At 34.6% G+C, this 19,625-nt stretch overlaps 1 protein-coding gene across 2 annotated transcripts in view; it reads left to right on the forward strand.

The window, feature by feature from the left end:
• The window catches only part of HGL1 (heteroglycan glucosidase 1), a 245,265-nt gene that overhangs the window by 79,189 nt on the left and 146,451 nt on the right, over positions 1 to 19,625 (forward strand). For both annotated transcript variants that reach the window (XM_089815121.1, XM_089815120.1), the window contains exons 8-11: positions 6,689 to 6,857; positions 6,957 to 7,099; positions 7,259 to 7,345; positions 7,463 to 7,648. In XM_089815121.1, coding sequence (XP_089671247.1) covers positions 6,689 to 6,857; positions 6,957 to 7,099; positions 7,259 to 7,345; positions 7,463 to 7,648 — 585 coding nt within the window. The remainder of the gene's footprint in view (positions 1 to 6,688; positions 6,858 to 6,956; positions 7,100 to 7,258; positions 7,346 to 7,462; positions 7,649 to 19,625) is intronic.

Below are 19,625 nucleotides of genomic sequence, written 5' to 3' on the forward strand. Positions count from 1 at the left end.
TTATCCCTACACTATTGTTCCTTCATGGTTATTCAAATAACTATATTAAAAGATAAGAAGGCAAGAGAGAAATCTGAAAATAAAACAGGTTTATGCTAATGGGTTTGTTTCATGTGTAGATATAGGTATGAAGTTTGAGGTTGTTGAAGGATCTTGCATAAATTACACGCATGAAGCCTTTCGACTGAATCATGTAGAGGCCAAGATTGAAGGATTGAGGAGGCTATTGAAGGGACACACATAAATTACAAGCGTGAAACCTTTTGGTCAAATCATGTAGGGGCGAAGACTAATGACATGGGGAGATTGTTGAAGGGGCATACGTAAAATACAAGTATGGGACCTTCTAGTTGAACCATAGCAGAAGGTTGAAGACACGAAGAGATTGTTAAAGGGACATACATGTGTTACAGGTATGAAACCTTTCAGTCAAATCATGGAGGGTGCATGAAATTCTTAGTCTACAAACTGAAGGAATTGGATCTTGAATAAAGCCACAGTAATTAATGCAATAAGTCATGCTGTTTCTGTTTTACTCCCATAAAAGTTTTAGATATACAGAGTGATCAACTTTCATTTATTAATGAGTCAACCTGAAATACCATTAAGGAATGCAGTCTGATTTTTGCAAATATTTGCCAAGGGGAGAAAGTGTACGTGCTGAAGATAAATATCATATTATATGGTTTGGGACAGATTGCTGTTCATCTATAACAGGGTAATATTATTAAATAAAGGTTGTTGCTGTTCATCTATAGCAGGGAATGCTGAAAATGGAGATATATTTTTTACAGCAATGAACATCAATCAGACATGAAATGGAGTTCACACCAGCAGTCTTGAAAATGAAGTCATAGCTACAATATAAATGAATAAAATGCATGCAATCTTTTAAAATCAGATATTCAGTACATATGCATGACAAAAAGATTTCATGAATGTTCTAAACCAGTGTGCAGATTTTCATTCATGGCAGAAATTTTTTAATCATATTCAGCAGATAAGGAAAAGCTATCTAATTGTGAAAAGATATCGTAAGTAATGGTTAAATCCTCAAGGAAAATATGAAAATGCAGCTATAACAAGTCTAATACCTCTAGACTTTGAAGGAAAATCTCTTAGAAAATGATGTTGACAGCAAGAGATCAGAGAGGCTAGCTAATACCAATAAACCTCACAGTATGGAGTCTAAATCTGAACAGATCCGTCCATCAAATACCACAGAAATATGGTGTTCAATACAGTATTACAAGAACTCTCATGATTTCACCAGCAAATATTCGTATCATATAACAAAAGATCATGAAATGTAGTCATGATAGTGAAACCCAACAGCTCATATAAAAGAGGCAAGAAATGGCATCCATGAAACAAGCTCATGCCAAGAATAATCAGCAACAAAATGGAACCAGTAAAATACCCATAGTGTCCATAATGGCGTCTCACAGCAACATAAGCAACCCAGCATAATGGTGTCCAATAGAGCCATACAATAGAGAAAATCCCAATAACTCTCACGGCATGATGAAATCTGCAGCTAAGGCAAGAGGTATCCATGGCAACCATGACATAAAAGAAACCCGCAAGATGAAAACCAATGAAACTCACGGCCAGCAGGTATGGCATCTAAAAAACCATGAGAAGAAATGAGAAGGCGTGAAACCTAGAAGGTATGGCATCTAAAAACCATTAGAAGAAGAAACTACTCCATCACAGCAAGAAGTAAACAACGAATGCTAGTTACTGCATCATGGAACCGGTGTGTATGGCAAATATGCAACAAATAAAACCCTTGCATCAGCAAATTCTCTGCCATGAAGAAGCTCACGCCAAGTACCAACAGCTCACAAGAAAAGTTGCAGAAGAAAAACACATGGTGGCTAGGGTTCCAAAACCCTCTTCTCCATCCTTGCATGAAAGACCAAATGATCAAAACAAAGCAAGTGTTTTCCCTTTTTGCCTTTGACAGCCCTTTGTCATATTGAATAAAATTTCGGGTCCATGGGAAGGGTTTTTGATTATTAATTTTTGAAACTTTTAAAAAGTATTTGATATAAGTCATATATATTAAATGAATTATGTCTATTTTAATCATTTAATACATATGAAATTTATAAAAAAATATTTTATATTCCCTTTCTCCCATATTCAGTAATATTAATGTGTTTAAAATTAATAAATATAACATTAATTGTTAAACACATTAATATTAATAAATATAATAAAAAAAAGAATAATATTGTGAAATTAATATATCAAATGGCTTTAATTATAAAGCGTTTGTTATTATTAATTAATAATTAAGTAAAGGGAGATAAGGTGAGTTAACAAATTTTAATGCCTAAATGCAAGGGGAGAAGTTAAGTGTCTATTTTCAAACTGACAAGTCAAACTGTAGACTGTGGAGTCAAACATGGAGCTATTTTTGGAGGCTAAGTGCAGTTTGAGTTTACCATGTAGTGATGGAGCACTTTAGTGCTATTTTTAGCAATTTATGGAGTAGTTAAGGTTAGTTGTGCATGCAGTTTGTTATGAGAGCCTGTTTTATGCATACTTTGCATAGTTTTGAGGAGTTTTAGATACTATATTTTTGGGTTACTTGTGAGATCCGGTTAGGGTTCTATGCATGATTTTGAGGAGCTAGAGGGAGTTTTCCACTTATCTATCAGTTGGACAGGTGGTTGAGAGCAGTTTTTAGAGGCTTCTTCATAGTTTGCATCATCTTTTACTTATTTCTTCTAAGCATAATTTTGAAATCCGAATTAGGGTTATGAGCTCTATTTATTGTACATTCACCTCATTATGAGAGATCTTTCGGATTCAGATTTTTGCGCATTGTAGATTTTGAGTTGATTGTAAGAGCAATTTGTAGTAGAGGTTTTTCAGCATTGGTTATAGAGATTCAACGGTTCCTTCTCATTGATTCTTGTGCAATATTGTGGATTCTTTACTTTCATGTTGTGTTCGCCTTCATTTAAGTTATATTCCTTATTGCAGATTTGAATCTTGATATGTGTGATTATAGGTCTTTGTTTGTGTCCATTGTTCTTTTTGTAGAAAATTGGTAAAGCTTAGGCTTTCCTTTCAAAGCGGAAGATTCCGGTCCTTGCATAGAATCACTTTTGTAGTTGCGTGTTTGTCTGAGTATTGTGAATCAATTGTGTCTTGCATAATTTGTGTTGATTTGATTAAAGTTACATTCAAAACCATCGGTGTATCACTTCATTTAGGTTAATATTCATTGTTTGTCACTCACTTCTCATCCCTTATCTCACATATAATTTAGATTTTAAGTGATCACTATTTAGGAACTGGCCTAGCTTCTGGAGATTCATCTCTCGTTTTAGGACAACCCACCACCCAAGAGAGTTTCCATGTTCCAATAGGATAGCTAGATTTTGCATCTTGCTATAGGCGCAATCTTGATTGACAATAGTTATATTAGACATTGATAAAAATATTATTATTATTCATAGCATCTTGCATAAATATATTGTGACTGAATCTGAAATTGCGGTGGTTATCTTACATATCCTTAGTGTAACATGGGGACGCATCCCCCCCCCCCAAAAAAAGGGTTGTCTTGGAGACGAGGACATCCCTGGAACAGGGGGACGACGTCTTGGCACTTTGGGCGGCACCACTTAGAGCGCCATCTTCATCGGAGATGGCAAGACATCTCCGAGACAGGGATAGGTCTCCGAAATGGCGAGATGTCTCTTGTGTGTGGGTGTGGGGGGTGCGATGAAGTCTCCTTCATTGCGGGGGGACACGACAAAGTCTCCTTTATTATGGGGGGATGCGATAGAGTCTCCATTATTGTGGGTGCGGGGAGACTTGTAGTTTTTATTTGCATTATAATATTATATACTTATTTTGATATCATGATTCATGGCACATGATACTTATTGTAATCATCTTTATGTCATAACTCATAAGATCATTGATTACTTTTAGATAGTAGAATCTAGATACTCATACTATTGATCTGAAGATTGATATATAGACTAATATTTGCTAATGTTCAATGTCAATGTTCATTGTTTGTTTTTTATTTGATCATGAATCATGATGTTTAAGTTCAAAACTTCAATGCAATGTTCAATGTTCAATTTTTTATTGTTTAAATTTACTGTTTTATACATCTTTATATGATTATATCAAGTTATATTGTATAATTGTAGTACATATTTTCATAACTAGCATTTTAAGTATCATATGTATAGTATATACACCCCTGCTCCCCCCCTACCCCCCCGTCCCCCGCAGTCCCCCCACCATCCCCAAATCAAGGCCCCTCTGTCCCCCTATCCCAAAAACTTGTCTCCCTGTCCTGCCGTCCCTCTGTCTCGCAGGGCGGTGTAACTATGCATATCCTCCATAACTTGGTCAAATTGCAAGTATCTGATAGAGTAAGTGTGGGTAGTTGGAGTGATTGTTTCAGCTTTCCAAGTTAGACAAAAAGGGGACATACAAATGGACTTGGCAAAACCCTTATGATTGGTGAAAAATCTAATTGCTCTCGACTAGAGTGTATTGCTTAGAAATATAAGTACAAATAGTTTCTCAACCTTTATCAAGCCTATCACTACTTCAATTTGTATTTCTTAGAGGTACCAAATTTATTAGTCCTCCTCTTTATTGCTTTGGACTCAATTGGTTCTTATTGTTGAAGGACTTCCCTAATGTGTGCAATGCCTTCTACTAACAACCAAAGAGAGAGGGTTACTGATAGGTTACACATTTCTGCTTTTTTCTTGAATTTGGGTGAAACCACACCGAACCTTTGTTGATAATTGCAAAATTGCCTTTATAGTTTCAAAATTGCTAGTGATGCGTTCAAATCTGTTTCTATTTCCTTTTTACCTCTCTTATTTTTGGGTCCATAAGTTTTGCATACAAAATCAAGATGAGGTGCCATTAGATCTGAAGTTTCATCACTTTTTGAACTGAACATCATGTTCATTTTTTTGTGCCCTTTATCTTAGGCTTTGGGCTTTCATGTTGAAGTATCTTTCCCCTTAAGAGTGGACTTACCCTGAGATTCAATATGGGTTCTACATGCATTACTAGAGAGCTTTCGGTCCCACAAAAGATTACTAATGAGACTTAGAATATTTCTGTTGTCTCTAAAAGCATTGTACCAATTGCTTCTAATAAAACTCCTTCTCATGCTCTTGGTGGAAGAACTAAGTGATGCTTGTGTACTCAAGTGTTTCAAATAGTAAATGATAATGCTATATGTGTAATGTTTGACAAAATCCCTTTATATCTGCAAAGTGACACTCAACACAATACTGTCCTAATGTAGATGTTGGTGATGCCCCATCCTACTTGTTGATTGAAACTGAACTCCCTCACATCCAAAATGATGCTTAGCACAAGTAGTGCCTTGAGGTAGAAGGTATTGATGCTTTGACTTAAGTATTGAAACCCAATTTTCTATCCTTGTGATGAGAAATTCTGTGGTGGCCGCTTCTTCAATCCCTTGTTCCACATATACTACTTTTACAATGATTGCCATGTTACACCACTCTTTGCTGCATGGATTATCTTTCTTATCAATGAAGGTTTACAATGCTTGTGAAAGCTATTATAAATTAGCCCTTCTTTTGGCATCTGGGTATAATGAATGCCACACAGTTTTACAATGCTTACAATAATTTTAAAAGTGACTCCTCATCCTACCACTATGGACATAGTATAGTTTTGACAAAATATTGTGCACCATACAATAATGAAGCATGTCATTCTTATGCACTGGCTTGTCCTTATGCTTATTTATGATGCACAAATACTCCCTTGCCCATACAATTGGTCATATTGTTTTCTCTCCTCATAGTTACAACCAGGGAGATATGATACATTATACAATGTCTACATTGCCATAGAATACAAACATGGATGTTTACAACTCCAAAGAATATGTTCACAGTGATGACCTTGCTTAATGAATACAATTAACAACACTTACAAAATCCAAAAATGCTTTATGGTGCTGTGTGTGCTCAACCAATGAACATATATGTTTTGCAACACCCATTAGAACTGTCACAGTGCTTCGCGTGCAATGTAATTATTGAAAACGACATGCCTACAACACTCAAATGCTTTATAGTACCAGGCATGCTTGATTCCAAGATTTTTTTTTTTAAACAATATCCACAATACTGTCATAGTATTCTCCATATTACCTAATCTGTCAATCTTCTTAGAAGCCCATTGCCCTGAGAATCTGCATGCCTACACCATCCAAGAATACTTCATAGTATTGCCCATCCTCAAACAAAGGAAACATACCTGAGCGCAACACCTAGACATGTTCCATGGTGCTGCCCATGTTCCCAATTTCACGCTTTACCCCTAAGTGCCCATGCCAATAATTCCAAGTCCGTGCAGGAGAAGATTCTGAATCTCTGCTAGATCTTTTACCAAAATAAGATTGGCCATTGAATGCCATCTTTAATCTAATAATAGGTTTTATAATAAGGTAGAATATATCTTACAGCTTTCAGATATATCCTTATAATAAAATTTCACCCTTTAATTGAAATTTTGTCAACAAATCATTTCTAGCTAATGTATGATTAAGTTACGCATTTATGGTTGTAAGATTTTGGTAAACTATTTTCCTTAAAAGTAATTGGGCATTTATAATTAAAAAGTGCACTTTGCTTTTAATTTCTAGGAGCGATTTCCTGATCCCCAAACTCTGGCAAGCAACCTACATGCGGAAGGTTTTAAAGGTGTTTGGATGATTGATCCTGGTATTAAAAACGAGAAAGGATATTCTATCTATGACAGTGGATGCTTAAATGATGTATGGGTTCTACAGGCAGATGGTAATCCGTATGTAGGTGGGTATTTCTGTAACCAGTGGTTAAAAATGTGACATGTTATCTGTATCTTTAAATATTTAAAATTTGATAACTTGATACATTGGATATTATTGGCAGGGGAAGTCTGGCCTGGGCCTTGTGTTTTCCCTGATTTTACCCAAGCCACAACTCGAAAGTGGTGGTCAAAATTAGTTAGCAGTTTTGTTTCAAATGTTGTTGACGGTATATGGAATGATATGAATGAACCTGCTGTTTTCAAGGTAAACTGGAAAGAGAGTCATGAAGTATATTTAGTTCTGACTGCAGTATCTATGATTATTTTTACAATTTTAGGTTGTTAACTTATAAGACAGCAAAAATTAAGAATAATGGAGATTGTTGTTGGAGTTAATTACTTTGGAAGGTGTGATGCTATACAGACTGTGACAAAAACCATGCCTGAAAGCAACATCCATAGAGGGGATAAAGAATTGGGTGGACAGCAGAAGCATTCTCACTACCACAATGTAATGTGTAATGTTGATGCAAAGTACTCTTGTATAAATCATTCTAATATTTTGTTGGAAAGGCCTCAAGCAGGTTCCTTTCTTTATATTTTATTTATTTTTGGTTGGTTATGGTAGGTATATGGCACATTGATGGCAAGGTCCACATTTGAAGGAATGCTACTAGCAAGTCCCAACCGACGACCCTTTGTTTTAACCAGAGCTGGATACATAGGTAGTCAAAGACATGCTGCAACATGGACAGGAGATAATCTTTCAACTTGGGAACACCTACATATGAGTATTGCCATGGCCTTGAATCTGGTACGTGTCTTTAGTTTCATCTCAATTGCACAGTACTCTATTGTTTAAATGGTTATGATTGAACTTCAAATGATTATAAGTCACAGTTCTCTCAAATGAGAAAAACACACAGGAAGTGAATACTTTGACAATGTTTTTGATACATGAAACTAATAAGTATGCAAGGAAGCTGCTTAAAAAGGCCAGAAATCCATAGAGATGGAGATACAAGCTGAGTATATCGAAGGAAATGTTTTAGGATGTAAGCTGAATGCAATAAGAGGGCTAGTTGCAGATTTGTTACCAAATACACTATACAGGCTTCTACAAAAGTAGATATGAAAAGCTCATTAAGCATCCATTTTATCTTATTGGTGTAGGATAAAAAATACTTTCTCAGTTCTGACTTCCTCTAAATCTCTCGAAACAATTTTTATCAGATTTTGTGCACTTCAATGCAAAACACCCCTAGAAGCAAACACTTTAATGATACCTACATGCATGCATTCAGGTAATCCTGTTAGGAATTGATCCAAAGAATGATATATGATATTGAAAATCTATTTGAAAGGATAGGAAATCAAAAAATCACAAAGAACCATTAATTTCTCCAGTGACTGGAGTTGTAAAGTTAGTATTCTATATCTTTACGTTCATGAAATTTGTGATGGATGCCTGTGTTTGTGGCTTAATGCTTCTTCTTTATCCATCTTTCTTCAGTTATAAAACTAGCATGCATCTAGTGGTAGTAAAATGGTAATGTGTAAATGTGAAGTATTAGACTGGAGAAGGTTCGAGGAAATTAGCTGTAGTCCAAATGTGTGTTTTTTTGCAGTCACATTTTGGACAGATTTTTTGCTGTTACACATTACTTTGAAGGAAGTAATTATAAGCATTTCAAACGTGTGTTACAATATCATTGTCTAAATGCTTGAGGAATGTATATTATGATAGCTGAGGTAGAGTTTTTCCTGTTGTTTTTGGAAGATGAAGATTGTTTTTTGTTTTTCATTTTCTTTCCTCTTGACTATGTTTTCCCACTCTATACCATATTTTTTCTTATGTGCACCATTGAGTCCTTGACAATGGTGGAGGTCTTGGGTGCAGCAGTCAGCCTATAAATTAAATTCTATTAAATCAGGTTTAACTTAACACTTTTAGTTTGTTTATTTAGATTATATTTGGGAGTCTATTCGAGGTCTCCACCCTTTGGAATTTAGTGATTACATGTAAGATTCAAAACTAACAATATGCTCTGGAACACATCTAAATACTACAAGTGCATGCTGGTTCGTAGATTAGATAAAAAATAAAAAATAGAGCCACTACATCAAGCTCTAGACACCAAATGCAGAAATAGCACCAACCAATAGACCTCAACCAAAAAAATGACTGGTCTAAAACTAACAAACCCCAGGGCTGAAACAATGCCCCACTTATATCTACTCATCATCTTCTCTGATCCACTTCCATTACCTCTTTCGCTACTCTCTTAACAGTTAACACTACTTAACACCCCTTAATTGTGCCAAAATTGTGTAGGAGCCACTAGGGAAGGGAAACTTTAATATTCCATTGTGGGATCACCTTATACTTTGCCCGACATTCAGAAATCCAAATGAAACCGAGAGAAAAATATGGTTAGAGATATAATAAAAAATCCTCACTTAAGAATAAGGTAAGATAAGCCTGTTTCAGAGGAACCTGCAACCAGATTAGACAATAATTAAATCATTATACATGTAATATACCCATTTTTAGGGTTAAGATAGAGAGTCTTATAATGCACAATTCTCATGGGCTCAACCATAATGAAGGTTAATATAGGAAAGACATCATGAGGTGCCCTAATTATCCACATCCCTAGACCCAAGAGTGGAATCTCTGTATCCCCTTGGCCTCATGTGGTAGTACTTGTAACTATGCTCATGAGCTGGTGTACCTAGTGGGGCCTAAACACCATTCCCCTCCATCACCCTAAACTTGTATCCTGAATGACGTGGTCAATACTGTAGGTATCATGAGGCTTTTCCAGTATTCTTCAAAAGGGTATATTGGAACTTTTATCTCTTAATATATTGAGATGAGCATTTGATTCAGGAAATCTGATTAAGACAAACATCATAATATTTGTGATTACCAAATTGGATTAGAGATATAACCTTTTTTCTCATTCATATTTGGATAGGCTCTTGGAGCATCTGCCTACGTGGCTAATACTGGGAGCAAGCATATCAAGGAAGATCAGAGACATCACCATTGATTGCAAGGAATAATTGTATACCAGACCAACATCAGTTTTTTTACAAATTTATAATTCCATAATTGAGACCAACTATTCGCTATTGGCAATACTAGTATATCAAACATTGCATGAATTGAAGGAATATATCTGAGTTAGCAATCCTATAACTACAAGCGATATTGTGTTACTTTTCATTCCTTGCATTTAAAGATTGCATCAGGCATAGAAATATCGACCTGAAGAATTGAAGGAAGATAAAGAACCAATAAATAAACTAATGAACTATGGTGTACTGAGTGTGAAATATAACAGGCACACAAAAGGTAATTATCCTTGAAAGATATTTTGTGAGATTTGCCAACTTATGTTCGTTTAATAAAGGAGTGCACATACAATTTTAAGACCATAAATACACTAATACTCTTCACTTAGGGAGAGTACACTCCATTAAAATTTAAAACCACAAAATGTATTGCCAGATGATTATCAAAATCAATGAGGAAGGAAAAATCAAATACAATATGACTCCAAAGGATGCCCTATCATACAATGCTAGCAATGTAGCAAATGGAGATACTTTGTGGGATAGTGCTAAAATAGGAAAGACAGTTTACAATTAGTGTTCAAGTGTTGTGGCATTGAGGACCATGATTACATTTGATGTCCAAAGGAAAGGGCTGCCATTAACCTAATTGACGTTGCAAGGAAAAATGAAGTTTTGCTAATTGTCGTGTCCAAGCAAAGGAAACAACATATTCAAACCCACATGTTGAGAAGAAAAGGCTTTGCAAAGAAAGGGTTGAAGTGGAGAATGTCGTGGAATAAAACCAATGCCATTCAAATGGAAATACAAGTATGGTAACAAATCAATTACAATAGAAGAAAAAATATTAAGATGAAGAATTAAAAATGCTAAGTATGGAGAAATAAAGCAAGTAAAGCCCAAAAATATAAGGTGAGGATTAAAAAAATATTTAAGGTGTTGATGTTATTGTAGCTATGGCCGGATTCCTTCAGGCTGACATACTAACATATATAATTGTGATAATATAACTAGTTAATATATATGATAATATGATAATAATATTTTATTATTATTATATTATATAATAATATAATAATAATATTATATTAGTATATTAAGGGAAGTATGTTGACCCTTAGTGAAGGGGCCCCACTGATAAGTATAAAAAAGAATTATTTCTTCCTCTATCATTTGTTGAAGAAAATTATATACATTATATAACTCATGCAAAAAAAACATGATATTAGATCAAATTGGTCTTAGGGATGTTTTGACCTTGAGCGATTTCCATGTTTTGAGGCAGTTCGCTAACCAGAGAAAGACATGAGTGATTTTCAGATGTACTATCTCGCTAACGAGGGAATGACAGAAATTGTGCATTGGTTGATTGTACGTTGGAAATGCCTCTTTCAAGGTCATAATGGGGCAAATTAGGATGTTCGTTGGAGATCTTAAAGTGGAATAAAAAATGTTTTTTGTTGGCAAAGGCTGGAGGTAAGATGTATTGTAGGGTAAATTATTCACAAGCAGCAGCATATTTTGTAGATTATTGTGTGTGCATTTGAGACTATAGAAATTCAGTGGATGTATTTGATATAATGTCGATGGATGTATTTGATATATGCAGGGGCAATTATTTATATAGTTGGTCTTTTACTATGACTATTGAGGCTGACAATATCCAGGACAATATAGCTATCAAAAAAATAAAAATCTATATGGGTTCGTAATTGTATTGATACTTGTATATTCAAGAATTACATTGGATAAATTATATATTGAATATATATTTTTTAATTAATTCTACATAAGTATTCAACGACTTGAATATAAGATTACTAGTCTTCTATCACAAATATTTATAAGTTTTGAAAGAATGTTCGACTATTTAATCAAAAGACACGATGAAGGAGGTTGGCTGGTAGTTATCAGTTATGATTAGAGTTGGTTGTAAATTCTCAGCCATTGCTTAATTGATGTCTTCTATACTTATACAAAACTTCATTTAACTGTGTCGTGTGTGAATGTGGAATTACAGATCTATGTAGAAGGGAAATTGGTATTGCTGACACAAATTTATCTACTGAAAATTTATGTGTCCCAATGAGAGTTATTGAAGACAATATGCATACCACGTGGCAACTGCTTTACAACATAGTTGGCAACATTGTTAACAATGGGCGGACTTAATTTTTGTTTGTTGAATTGACATTTCAATCAACTAATATCTACACCCACGAAGATCACAGTTTAACTGGAGACACTACAATTCAACGCATCCCTCTAACAAGATTGAAGCAAGAGAGTGAACGCTTCCATTGGGATCTTAAGGATTCAAAGATACGATTTAGTAGTACTACATGAGGAGTTGGATTTCTAAGCCGAATAGTAAGAGAAGGCTAGAATTTCAGAGATGATCTCAACAGTCTAAGGATGTTGCCTTTGATGTTGTCATATTCTACCTTTTTTATGCCATGGTGGCTATGATGATGGATACACACAAAATTGATTTGATGAGAAGGCTTTGGATCCTTTTGAGAAAATGCAATTGACCTGTGTAATGATAAACTCTATAGCCATTACGAATGTCCATATTTCCTGTGCCAAAATGAAAGTTTTAGAACATGGTATGGGTATCTACTAAAGTGTAACAAGAAAGAGAAATTGATAATTTTTTTTTTGTAAATTGTGAGTGTGCTACTAGATGTATATATGAAATGTGGGTGTCTTGTGGGTTCTTGCATGCATACATTGTTGGAAGTTACAAAGAAAATTTGATATTTTTAAGATGACTGACTGCAATGAATACTGATACATATCCCACTTTGAATGGTTCCTTTTAATTCGTTCGAGCGCAAATACAATTCTTCTGTTTTATGGGATCACATGGAAGTAGTAGAAACACATCCGAAATTGTAGAGTATAGGTCGCATGTATAACAAAGATGTTGTTGGTTAGTGATTGCTTATATGTTGCTAATATTGTTTGTGGAGACGAAGTTTAAACAAAACTTGAATTGACATTTAATTCTTGCCAGAGACTTCATTGACTAGAGCAAGCATATCCTACATCGACCATTATAAGATTGCGATTACGAATGATATAGATAATTTGAAACATGTATTGGAGATTATGAAGACAGAGATTTTTCTTGACCCCTCTACTTTCTAAAGGTAGTCGTGAGATATATTGGAAGCATTGTGACTCTAGAATAAAGTTGTATGTGATCCAGGAATATATCAATACCGGCAAAATCATATGGAAGGAGTTTTGTAACTTGGGAGGAGTTATGAGAACAATTATGGTGCCTTGAATTTATTATTGGGAAAATATATCTGAGACCAACATTTCATGGCTTGCGCAAAGATTTCTTAGTTTGATGGGGACAAGCAAAAATATTTGGATAAGTATCTTGGCTTCATTGTCCTTTGTATGATTGATGTTGGTGGTTCTTGGTGACACGAGGTTATTGGGAAATATTACTATTTTTCAATAGAAGTAGTGATGACTATTTTGAGGACGTGATGACTTATGTCATAAATTTAGTGACAAGTTTTAAAAGATTACATAGAGACAATACCTTGCTATTGGCAACCCTTCTATCCATTGATAGTTTGATTGGCATATCATTGACAATTTGAGTATGATGATTGTTTCCATAGTAGAAGATGATAATTATGATGTCGACGTTTTAGGCGTGTCAACAACATTGAGCACCTCTATTGATTGAATTAGTTGATGGGTGTATAGCAGAATATCTTGGGAGCTAAAAATGAACACATGGCTGGTTGTGCAGATGATACAGAGATCCACCTTTGGAGTTTCAGACCTTCATCTAACCAGGAATGTTGCCGAGACATATGTATAGGTAATGGTAGCAACTAGGATTGCTAAGCTAAGTTTTGAAAAGAGGGCTCTTCTAGTGGGAGGGAGCAGACTACAAGGAGATTTTGTTCTAATCTTAGGATTGTCATATTCCTTTCAGGTCTAGGGCTCGATCTTATGATAGTAGGTCCAAGGTGGTTTTGGTTGAGGCACTTTCAACCATATGTGGATCATGCTAGATGATGTCTCTTGGAGCAAGATATATTCCATATTTAGGACCATGTAAGTAGTGCATGCTTCTGTGACAAAGGGAGCAACTAGAGTATCTAATTCATTTGGTTTCCAAGGATCTTGGTCATATTGCTTTAGAGGGAGTAGGCCATGTTGAGATGACTTTTCTAATGACCAGTCAGACGATTATGATTCATGGGTTGGAGTCCTGTTGGGTGGATATTTTGCAACTGACAGTTTTGGGTAAAAATTCAGTTGCAAAATAGGATGACTAGCTATAGCATGTGAGATAGAGTCTCCTACCTTAAAGGGAATGCTCCCTCTTCTCACCATTCCTTGGATCAACTCAAAGTGAGCAAGAAGTTGAGAGATTTTGTAAAATGGGTCTTACCAATATCCTTTCTTTTTATCTTCCAAGAAAGAATACACTTACTTGTGGAGCGAGTAATGGCAGGGTGAATCTCTAACTACACTTCTATTAAGAGCTGGAAGCAGTGATACTGATAAACCTTCACTAACTCAAAGGCTAGTTGAAAATGTACCAGTTTGGCTCTAAGTCTGGTCGTACTTCTATATGGAAAAGCTTTACAATTAGGGCACAAAGACTCCTAAAAGTAAGAATAACTTAACTATTTTGCGAATTAAGAAAGAAGTATAAGCTACAGACAAAGCTTCTAGCTATATATTTCCACAACCGCTCCCAGTCAAAGCTTTGGCTCCGATTGCTTCTTAAATCACTATGCTCTATTATTGAACACACAATAATAACATGAATCAAGACAATAGGCACAAATTACAATCAAAGCTTCTAATTTGTTCTATTACAATTGCTTCTAGTCAAAGCTTCAAATTCAATTGCTTTTTTTATTCACTTTTCTCCCAAATTCATACTACACAATCAAAGTTATGCTTGCACAAATGTGGCAGAGCTTTCTTGCATACAACAAAAGATGATTTTTACAATGAGGGGGCACTCCTTTATATAGGCACAAGAGTTGAGAAAAAGGTGGAGAAAAAAGTGGGAGCAACTCAACCAACTTTGACCTAGTCTAACCAAACGAGAAAATATAGGGTTACATGCAACTGCACGTGCAACTCACATTACATATTTTTATGTACATGCAACTCGCATTACATGTAATTACATTTTTTCATGCAATGCATCTTCTCCAACTACAAACATGAAAGAAGAAGAATGAAGACGAAAGAGAAGGAAACAATTCTTAAGGGCCTTGTACTTGACGACGCAATCCCAAATGATCATAGGATTAGGAGTTCCTGTACTTTGTATCGCTGCATTCACCTTGATAACCATGGTGTTGCATCTTTTGATAACCTCTGACTTTGATGAATTGTCTGTTGTCATTTGAAAACTTGATGTGATCCAACTTTTGTCGCTCAAGTTTTCGTGAATTCTCCTTTTGTAGATTGACACATTCTGGATTCTCTGACACTTTGAAAACCTTCTTGATGGTGTCTGGATGTAAATTCAGAACAGCTTTACATCATTTCCTTTACCTCTTTTTAAAAAAAGTTTTGGAGTAAAGTGCTTGGCGCATGGAAATGCGTGCAAATGAGAACTTTTGACTTTTAAAAAGTGACTTGGGCTTTCAAGATGTCATTACACAGAAAATGGATTACATGTAAATGCAACATGTAATGAGGAATGGAAAGTGAGATGGAATGCGAAGGCGGATGGTGAATGAGCTTTTACATGTAAGTGTGAATGGAAGATGAGGTGCAAAGCATGGAAAGATTCAGAAACATGTATTTTCTCATAGAGGCACGAATGCATATGGAGAGGTGAAAACGGAATGAAGTTTGAGGGAAAATGAACTTTATAGTCATTTTAGGTGAAAAGGTGAAGTCAAAGTGCATGAAAGATGAAAATGACATCTTTTTGACTTTTCAAAAAGTGACTTTTAATCAAAATGGACTTTTGAGATGCAATTAAACGTAAGACATTTCGTGTAATCGTTTTGTGTGAATGGATGCGAAAAGTGAGATGAGTGAAAATGGAAATGAAAAATGAGATTACATGCATGTGCGGATGGTGAATGAGATGGAAAACATGTAATCGTATTTTTTGAATGAGAGGTGAGGTGTTGTGATATGGAAACAGAATGTGGAACGTGATGATGCTTTCTCATGAAGTGAAGCAACAAGTTCTTGGGAAAGAAATTGTGACTTCTCCAAAGTGGGGAAAACCGACAAGCAAACACAAAACACAAAATCACAAAGAAAAATGCACCTTTGGAAAGTGACTCAAACATGCCAAGATGCAAAACACTTCAACACTTAAATTCGAAATTGGAACTTGAGAAAGAACCAAAAACATGAAAATGAACAAATTCTTCATTTTTAAAGGAAAAATGCACTTTCCATGGGGATGATTTCAACAAGTGGCAATCATCAAGCAATAATGTGCATGAAAATAGCAATATAAGCATGAATTGATGAGCAAGTTTGAAAATGTCCATTTACTTGGAGGTTAAAGAGCCAAAATAACAAGTTTTATAGACTCGACGATCAATTCTTCCTCAAATCCGAATTTCCAAACAACTTTTTGACTTTTTCTGTACCTACATTTAAGAAATATTAATGAGCAATGAAGGGTCGAATTTGACATGAAAGTGCCAAATACATGGTCTCCAAAGACAATATCATGCATTTAAATCTAAAAAACAATGCGTCTTGATCAAAGGTATGGGCTAGAAATGCCATTTTTTGAGTTTTTTGAACATAAAGATGACTTTTAAATGCAAAAATCTGGGTCCGTTTTTGCAAAAATGTGGCAAAAAAATGCATGTTTTTGAGTCATTTTTGACTTGTGAATGCAAAAACAACTTCCCCAAATGCATATACATGGATCAAAATGCACAAACGTGACTCTGAAATGCAAAAAAGTGAATAAAAACCCCAATTTTCTAGGCGTTTTTAGCAAAAACGTGATTCATAAAAAACATGAAATGAATTTGTTTTTGGCTTCCAAGTGCAAAAATGTGAGCCAAGATGTATTGCAAATGATTGAAGATGCCAAAACGCCTCTCTTCCTTGCAAAAATGTAATTTAAATCACTCTAAATGGATTTATTTGAAGATTTTTCTAAAAACGTGCCCTTTTGAAATTTTTTTTTTTTAGCAAGATAAATCCATTTTCAATTTTGGAAGATCCATGGCTAAGCAAAAACGACCCTATTGAAGAATATCTCATGCAAAACTGTTAAGAAGATCTCTCTCAATGATCAAAATCAGGTCTTAGAAGGCAAATGCATGCATTACTTCATAATCGGACTTTTTGGAGGCCAATACACATATTAAACCATGCTTTAGTTTAAAATCGAACCTTTTTGGGTCAATAACATAGATCAAAATGTGCAAACAAGGAAAATCGAACCTTTTTGGGTCGATAGCATATTTTAAAATGTGCAAGCAATCAAAATCAGACCTTTTGGAAGAGAATGTACATTTTAAGTTACATCTCACATTTTGGATGCAAAGACAAAAACTTAACTTTTCATGCAATGACATAAAAAAAAGTCCACTTTTGATAGACTTTTGATGTGAAGACATCAAAAAGGTTCACCAAGTTGAACTTTATATGCAGTGACGTGTAAAATGTCTACTTTTGATGGATTTTACATGTAATTTCATATAAAATGTCCACTTTTGATAACTTAAAGTCATTTAATTCACTTAAATTTATAAAAATGTTACTAAATGGGTCAGAAACAATATTTAGCTATCATATTAAAAAATATAACATATAAACATCATTTAAAAAGTATTATTTAAATGAACATTTGATTTAAAAATTAAAAATTAAATTGAAACTATATAGTGATATAGTCACTTTTAAGTGAAAAATTTAAAGTTAAAGTAACGTAAAAACATAACAAAAAGTGAATTTAAGTTATATTTATCAAAAAGTGAAAGTCAAATTAAAAATATAACATCATATTTTTAATTCGTGCTGTTGCACCAAAAAGGTCCATTTTTGAGGCACTAAAACAAGCATATCTTTTGACTAACAAGTTCAATTTAGCTCTAGGTGAGACCAAATCGAAGGGAAAAGCAAAAGGCATGACATGAGCAAAACCAAAAATGCAAACTCAAAAGAAAAGAAAGGACGATGAGGGCTTCAAAAATCAAGCAAAGGCTTGACAAAAAAACAAAACGAAAAAGACTTGACAAAGGCCTTCAGTAAAATGATTTGATATACAAATTGAAATGGATCGACTGATCAACATTAAGCAATTGAATATCAAATTCAAGCTTAGAGAAACACGAAACTAGCTTGAAAAAGTTTCGTGCTATTATGAACATTTTGTGGTGACAAAATGTAGGACAACAAGTCCCATTGCTGAAAGTTCTTTATGCAAACATGTAGGTCATGATATTCTTGACTAGATGGATACTTGGTGAGGTTGAGATTCACCAAGAGTGATACAGACTCTAACCCTGTGTTTCATGATAGACCAAAGTATGTAGAGATCAAACATCACAATATTAGAGACATGGTGCAAAGGAAAGCTATCTAGTTTAAGTACATTAGCATTCATGACCAAATGATTGATATTCTTGCCCAACCACTTGCTAGAGTAGAGTTTGTGCATTTTCGAGACATGTTGGTGTTGTGAAGAACGAAGCTTTGGATGAGAGGGAGCCTTAGCATCATTGATTCCTTAAGATGTACTATAATGAGTTCTTCTCCATGAGGGAGAAGTTTGAGGTGCAATCACTTGTTAATGCATTTATCTTTTAAAGAGACTTGAGGTGCAGGTCCTTATTACCACTCTCTGATATGGTTTATGGTAGATGTCATGTGCAACACCATGACAATACCATGTGAGAGAATTCGTGGTGGTTTTCTTGTACTTGTGTGTTTACCCTCTGGATGACCCATGGTGACTATTATTATAAGGTGATGATCTCAATGATCTCACAATGTTAAACACTGTGAGGCGATGATCTCACAGCGATGGTTGACATCTAGTGAAGTAATATCTATGAATAACCATAATGGTGGATATCATCTGAGGTGATATCTATGGACAAGCTATATTGGTGGATATAACACTTGTTTATAAGCCATAATTGTGGATGTCCCATGAGGTGATATTTATGGACAACCATGGTGGTGGATATCACATGAAGTGATATTTATGGAAAGCCATAATGGTGAATATCACATAAGGTGATGTTTATGGAAAGCCATCATGGTGGATATCACGTGAAGTGACATTTATGGCTAAGTCATAATGGTGGATATCACAAGAATATATTTCGACATATGGATGTAGCCATTGAGGTCAATCATCACAATTAGGTAATGTAACTTGTAAATGATAAGGATTCCTCCCTAGCTAAGGAGTGTTGATGTTATTGTAGCCTATGTCACAAGGTTTGAGTTTGTATTTGACCGCAATAAAGTTTGAATGAAATTCAGCAAGGGAAAAAATTTGTTATTAAGTTCACCTTATATAAATTTAGTTTTTAAAATATAATAATTAATTAAAGTTATGAAAATAAATAATCTTACACTAAATTTAAATAAATTATAATAATTTTAAAATACTAATATATTTCAATTGGTAAGTTAAATATTTCAATCTGTTTATATTAAATAAAATAATTTGAACTTTCAAATTTAATATATTTGTAATTTAAACT

Source organism: Cupressus sempervirens, chromosome 2 (genome assembly GCF_028749045.1).
Source record: "Cupressus sempervirens isolate cs-2001-9-10 chromosome 2, ASM2874904v1, whole genome shotgun sequence".
Taxonomy (NCBI): domain Eukaryota; kingdom Viridiplantae; phylum Streptophyta; class Pinopsida; order Cupressales; family Cupressaceae; genus Cupressus; species Cupressus sempervirens.